Below are 7,460 nucleotides of genomic sequence, written 5' to 3' on the forward strand. Positions count from 1 at the left end.
GCCATTTCTGCTCCTCCTCCTCGCCTTCGCCGACGTCGTCACCTCGCTCTCGCCATCGTCGTCGCGTCGCCCTCGCCCTTGTCTTGCCGCGCCTCCTCCTCGTTGTCGCACCTCCTCCTCGCCGTCACACCTCGTCTCGTCGTTTGTTTTGGTAATTATATTTATGGATTTTCGATTCTTGTAATTGAAGATGAATTTAGAAATTTCTTATTATTGTAATTGCATATGAGTTTTGTTAATAAAAGAGGAAGAATTTTAGTTTGGAGTTTTGTTAATGGTTCTGAGTTTTGACGATGATGATTTTATTGTTTTTCTGAGTTCTGAGTTTTGATGATGATGACGATTTTTTGAGTTTTGGGTGGGGTGATACAGATGGTGATGGAGTGGTAGTGGGTGGAGGATGGTGGTGGTGGGTTCTGAGTTCTGAGTTCTTCGTTTGATTCCGTTAACCATTGTTGTTGTTGTTGTTGTTCTTCTTATGTTTCTTCTTATGATTCCATTATCCATTGTTCTTTTAATGATGATGATAATGATGGTAGTGGTGGTGGTGGGTTCTGGTTCAACTTCAGCTTCTGTTCTGCTTCTGGTTAATTTTGAAGAAGAAAGGGAAAGGTATTTTTGTCTGAAGAATGATTTTTAAACTGAGTTAAACCTTCGAGATAATTTTATAGACGAAAAAAGGCCGGGGACTACCTTAAAAACCAAAATCGTACTTAACCTTATTTTATACTATTGAGTATCGACAGTCTTTAATGACGGATTTCAGTGTACATAGTACAATCTTTAAGAGAATAAAAATAAGAATGGATTAAAAAAAATAGCAACATTCTAATTTATATTTTAAAAGATCAATTTTAATAAAAAATAAGAAATACATTATTATTAATTTATTATTATATAAAATAGTTAAAAAAAATAAAAAATAACTCTAAAATTTATTTTCATAAACGGTAAATAAAATACTTTATATACAATATTAATGAAAATAAAAAATAAAATCAAAATAATTATTAAAATAATATATTATAATAGTAATCACTCTTTTATTTAATAAAATAAAAATAAAAATAAAAATCTTTGGCCCGGCAGACCGGCCCGCTCTGTTCCGCCAAAACCCGCCAATTTGACGGTGCGAATTTGGAAAATTTTTTAAATTTGGCGGGTTCCAAATCCTAATTCGACCCGCCTTTTTTAACGAGTTTAGCGAATCGACCCGGCGGGCTTGACCTATTTTGCCACCTCTACTCACGAGTAATTGAAATACCCTAGCTTTGCCGAGTGAATGTTTTCTTTTTTCTTTTTCAAATTTGACCATAAAATAAACCCTTATTTTTTGTGTATGTTATACACATATAAACCCTTCTTGTGATATTGGATAGAATTGAAATCGGAATCAAAATGAAAATGTAATTTGCTTGCAAAAACAGAAAAAAGAAGAGAGATCAGAGTCGTCGACGTCAAACTCTTTCTATTATGTTTAATAATATATTTTTAACAAAATTGACTAATATAATGTTTTTAATCTTTTTAACAAAAAATCTGATTATTTTCATGTAATTTATATTTATTATTTTTAAAATATTATATATTAATATTTTATATTTTTATATAATAAAATCTAATAATTCATGAAAAATAACGAATTTAATATGCATAAAAGTGGGGAGATCATTTTACAGTTTAGACACGTCTCCATGAATTTGATCCATTTAAACCGCCTAATCCTAATTCCAATCTAGGGGTGTACACGGTCCGGTCCGATTCAAAGACTCGGTCCGGGTCGAAGGATTTTGGACGACGAAGACCTGGACCTAAAGTGACCCGAAGAGAAAAAATAAAATTTGAAAAGAGAGTGAAATCGGGACCAAACTATAGCTCGGATCACCTGAACTCGATCCGGTGGCCTAGTCATTATACACAATTACAGATTTTAAATTAGGGACTAGGGCAACAACGCATTTTCTCCATTCTCCATTCACTGCCTCCTTCAGCGGCTCAGCCATTCAGCCTCACTCCCCCACCCCCACTCCCGACGGCACATGTTGATCCGGTGACCCCTGACCTCGTCTTCTCTTCCCACGGCCCACTCTTAGTCTCTCAGCATGCAGTTACGTAAGAGGCACTCCCAGCAAGCACTCACCACGTAGTCACCTCCTCCTCCCGTTCTGGTCTTCTTAGCCCTTTGTGTCTCACCCTAGTCACCGATAAAACTCCTCGTTTAACTGACGACGGTGAAGACCTACGGTGCTGTCCTATTTCTCGGTGATGTGACGCTTTTGTGCTTGGTCTGGTCGTCTTCTTCTCTATTACTATCCCGTCATTTTTTTGCTCTGCTAGTCCCGCTCCTTCTGCTCTGCTCTCTTCTTCGGTCTTCTCTTTAGGCAAGTAATTAATTTTATTATTTAATTAATATTCTCATTAGGAATTAGGAATTTTGATTATCAGAATTTGTGAATTTAGGGATGTGAGTGTTGATTTTTATTATTAGAACTCTGATTAAGTGTGGATGTTAATGTGTATTTACTGATTTGTTTAGCTGATTTTTGTTTTGAATTGTTTTTTATAATTGATGTGTTTATTGATTACTTGTTTTGTTTTTTTTCTGATTTTTTACTAATTTCTAAATTATTACTTGTGTTTATTTCAAGTAATAATTTTTTATATGAAAAATGAGTAATTTTATATGTTTTGTAAGTTTCACTAATGTATTCACATCACAAGAAATAAGTTGACAATATTATTAATGGCTATTGATGGATAATGGCTATTTTTATGTGAAATTTAAGTATTTTAAACCTTAATATTTTGTGTTATTAGTAATTATAAGACTAGAAGTTAATGTTTTATGTTTAGAATGCATAAGACTTTAGACTAATGCATAACATTGTGTTATTCACTTATTTGTATTGACTTAAATATTTGGTGTTATTAGACAATATTATTATTAATTGTGGTTATGTTTTAATTTTAAAAAAGAGTCAGTTTTTGAATATTTTTTTAGTAAATTCTACTATGTCTAATAATAATTAAAATCTTGAAAATTTGAATATTTTTACGTACTAACTTATAAAAAGTATTAAAGTAATATAATAATAACGGTTTAATTTTTATCTGATATAATTTTAGCCCGAAAATATATAAATTTTATCGAATCTAAAAACCAATTCGAATCTAACAAATAAACTCGATATATATTTCAAATCGAATCTAAATCATATCAAACTCAATTTCATCAGACGCATAAACACCCCTCTCCGAATTCCAATACCAATCCCAATCTCAACTAGAATATCCAGTTCCATTCCCATGGGCACAAGACAAGGTCTTACTTCCACAAGACGAGTAGACGACTCAAAAACCCGCCGCAGTTGTTTTCGTTTGCCACCTTCTACAAACAGCCCAATGCACCCAAAACACCTCACATCCAAACACCACTATATTCCACAACTGGGCCCCACTTAAACTCAATCACTTACTATTAAAATCACTAATTAAAAAGTTCAAAATCGTGGTCCCACTTTAGCCAAAAGACTATTCACCATTTCACCAATCAACGCTCAACATCTTCCCCAAAAAATCAAAATTATCATCCAACGAACCAAATTAATCAAACTTCCACACACGCACACCCAGTAATATACACACTCTCTCTCTCTTAATAAATATCTAAATCTAAAATAATATATTTTTCATCCTTATCCATAAAAGAAAAAGCTCCCACAGAATATCACAGTATTATTTAACGGTGCCTATGCTTTTTCCTGCATCGATCAATCTCCTTTGAAGAAGAAGAAGAAGAACGTTATCCAAACCCAGATTTTTTTTTATTAAATCAATCCGAAACGTTACAAGGAAGGATGAAATCAGCACTGATTCGAACCAGTTCTACGCCCCTGCTTCTCGACGCAAGAGATGTTCATCGTCACAACAGAACTCATTCGACAGTGAGATATGGTTCCACGATCTGTTGTTCATCGAAGAAGAACGAGTCTAACATCCCAAAGCTTGAACCTTTTAGCCGAACCAAGTTTGAGAGGGCCGTCAAAGACCCTCCTTTGATCCAAAAATCTGAGAAAGACCTCGCTGGTACGTACCAACATCTTTCTCTTCTCTTTCTTCAACCTTTCGTTCGTTTCCAAATCCTTCATGTTTTGTGATGTGCAGATTATTGCTCAACGCTTGAAGGTGACGAATCCTATAGTTGCTGGCAAGCGTATTTTGAGCTCAAAGATCTTGAGGTTTGTTCTTATTTCTGCAACTTCTGCCATTATCCTCTATTTGTTTGACTTAGCTCCTTTTATTTCTTTTTTTATTCTTTTTTTAATCTTTTAATGTTGATCAATTTTATTTAGAAGTAAGGTATATAAGGTTTTCTTTTTTTTCTTTCCCTGAGAAAAGGCTATAGTTTTCTTCAGGAAGTCCAAATTTATGTGGTATGAAACATGACCAAAATAAATAAGAGAAAACAAAAGACAGCTTTGGTTTAAACTTTGCCAATGAAACAAAAGCTATAAAATTTGTGTGGAGAGTGGGATTTGAACCCACGCCCTTTCGGACCAGAACCTTAATCTGGCGCCTTAGACCAACTCGGCCATCTCCACTTTGCTATTACTGTACATCAAATCTCAGATGATAACTGTTTGTTTTTAGGTGGCATGTGTTTTGTCAGTGAATCTTTTTGAAATACAAGCCATATTAGGTCATTATGAAGTCTTCTTGATACTTGATTTGAGTTTCATTGTCCCATCTTGTGCTTTTATAATTAAAAAAAAATGTACATATGATATTCATAAGGGGAGATGCATAGTAGAACTAACTAACTAATGTAACACTATTTTTTTTTAACAGAAAGAGTCACCAAAGGAAGACATAGAGAGGTTGATTCTCCAAACCGGTGGCGTAAAATCCTTAATAGGATGTTTGCATGGCATTGCAATAATGCACAATCTGAAGAAGAACGGTGTCAATTGGGCCAAGAATGTGAAATCTGAGGAGGAAGATAGACACTGTCCTATACCAGATGGGTTACCAAAATCAGCTGATGAATTATTGGAAGAGGAGCAAGGTAGAATGCCTGATTCACCATTTACAAGGCTTCTCAGAAGCAAAGGAAAGTTCCCTGCTTGGTATTCTCCTGCACCTGATCATCAAACAGATTGATGATTAATTGGTGATTATTGATTAATGTTTAATACCTAATTAGTGGGTTGGCCTTGGGAGTACCCTCAATGTTAAAGGGTATATAAATTTTGTTGAGATTGTGATAATATAGATTAATAAGGTTTCATTTTAATGTTTTGACAAGGATTGTGTGCAGAGTTTATTGTTGAAATATGAAATGTGTTATGTATAAAGAACTGTTAGTTTGGAATTGCATTTACAGCACTCCGCTATTGTTAATATACTATTGGTTCATGTGCCTATATTTTGCTTTTCAATTGCTGCATGGTTAAAAATTTTTCGTCTTTCAGACTTCATTCATTCCTTTTTAGTCCCTAAATCTAGTTTCAAACTTAAAAAGTGTTCAGTGCAAACTTCAAACTATTCATTCTTGTTCACTCTTTTAGTTTTTATATCCATCAACGGGGGCCTTGTTCTTTTTTCTTTTTTGTTTTGGTCGGTGGGGTCCTTGTGTGAATCATATAAAAGACTCGTGTGACTTTACTGATAACTGATGAGTTTGTAGGACTTAATTTAGATTTATTCAGTAAAGTCCTCGAAGGAGAATGAACATTTTGTTAATAAATGACGGGGAGGTTATATGCTTAATTTCAAGTTACATAAATTTCTTGGCGGTTTGAAATTTAAGTTGCACTTAAAAATTGGGAAAATTGACAAGAATAAGAGACATTTTTAGGGATTTTTTAGAACAAATATAAAATTTACGTATTTTGATGTGTTCGATTTAAATAAATACTATTGACAATTGCAGAAAAAATTATTCATACACTAAATATTATTGGTAACCATATAAAAAGAGTTGTTATTAATTAATTACATATTTTAATTATTTTTAAAAGTTAAAAAATTATATCTTTAATGTGTTTGATTTTAGTTTAATTTCTTTTGGGTTTTACAAAATGTCATATAAGTATTTGTGAAATCATATAATTAGAGATAACATCACATAATAATCTAGTAAGAGAAATAAAAAAGTAAAATGCTCATCAATTAGTAATTGGAGATTTGTTGAAATTTCTTCTGTAGCTTCAAAGTCGATGCCATTATCTCTTCTACACTAGTTAATACATTATCAAAGATGATCATGTTCCTAGCCTTCCATAAGGACCAGCTCAAAATCACTATTATCATCCTTTGAGAGGAGCTATTAAGTTGGATACGTAAGACCTCTATTTTCAAGTTTCACTCAACATAGAAATCAAAGTTTACGATATCCCTTCTAACAACCAGTAAGTCTATTTTTGACCAAATCTCCTTTGATTTTTCACAATAGAAGATGCAATAATTGATTGTTTCTAGGAATTATAAGCATCTTTGGTAGGTGGGTTAAATCGATGGGATGCGATGATAAAACTTTTGTAGCACTGAAAGCTTTTCACGGAAGCCCCTCTAGAGAAAAATCTTAATCTTCGTTGGGATTTTCAACTTTCATAGTTCTCGCCATAAATTTCGTTGTCTCATAATCTCTGGGCAAAATTCGATGGGAGGATGCGAGAACCATAAGCCACACGATACCCAGTACTCATTTTATACAAACCACTTTTATTAAGGGCCCAATAAATTTTATCTTTTTCATCTCTAATTGTTGTTGCTGGCACACACTGACTAGTACCCTAAGAAAAAATGCTTCTAATTAGAGTTTGATTCCACAGACCATTAGAAAGTATTAAGTCCTTGACCATCAATAGTGGTTGATTTTGCATATTGGAAGTTTCAGATGGAGGGACAACACAAGGATGTGGAGGGACAAGGCAAGAATCGCTGAAGATTTGGATACTGGACTCATCACCAACTCGCCAAACCAGCCTTTTTTCAACAGCCTTATGTCCTTCCAATATGTTACGCCACCCCCATGAAGGTACTGCTCCGATATCTGCATTTATTATAGAACTATATCGAAAATTTTTACTTTTGAGGAGTCTAGATATGAGTGATTGTGTCTGAGAGATAACTTTCCGACATTGTTTTGCTAATAGCGCCAAATTTTGAGCCCTTAGGTCCTTAAAAGCTAGTCCACCTTCCAATTTCGGTCTTGTCATAGTATCTCAACTAACCCATACCATTTTTCGCCCTATACTTTTTTGACCCACTAAAATCGGGAGAGTATATTGTGAATCTCCCTAATTAAAGTGTCAGAAAGACAGAAACATGATAATGAATAAATTGAGATAGTTTCCCCAACAACTTTGATTAAAACATGCCTGCCTGCAGAGGAGAGAAGTTTTCTTTTCCATCCATGAACTTGCTTTCTCACCTTGTCCTTGATTTCTCCAAAGGTG

The 7,460-nt window shown here is 34.0% G+C and overlaps 1 protein-coding gene and 1 non-coding gene across 2 annotated transcripts; one reads left to right on the forward strand and one right to left on the reverse strand.

Annotated features, from left to right (window-relative positions):
- Window positions 1-3,731: 3,731 nt before the first annotated feature.
- On the forward strand, window positions 3,732-5,423 carry LOC107469574 (CCG-binding protein 1). The gene is made up of 3 exons (XM_016088952.3): window positions 3,732-4,086; window positions 4,165-4,238; window positions 4,849-5,423. The coding sequence occupies exons 1-3, from the start codon at window positions 3,858-3,860 to the stop codon at window positions 5,158-5,160; spliced, it is 615 nt and encodes a 204-aa protein (XP_015944438.1). The 5' UTR covers window positions 3,732-3,857; the 3' UTR covers window positions 5,161-5,423.
- TRNAL-AAG (transfer RNA leucine (anticodon AAG)) lies at window positions 4,521-4,601 on the reverse strand. The gene has a single exon. It is a non-coding gene; the product is annotated as a tRNA-Leu (tRNA).
- Window positions 5,424-7,460: the final 2,037 nt, after the last annotated feature.

Source organism: Arachis duranensis, chromosome 10, assembly GCF_000817695.3.
Source record: "Arachis duranensis cultivar V14167 chromosome 10, aradu.V14167.gnm2.J7QH, whole genome shotgun sequence".
Classification (NCBI taxonomy): domain Eukaryota; kingdom Viridiplantae; phylum Streptophyta; class Magnoliopsida; order Fabales; family Fabaceae; genus Arachis; species Arachis duranensis.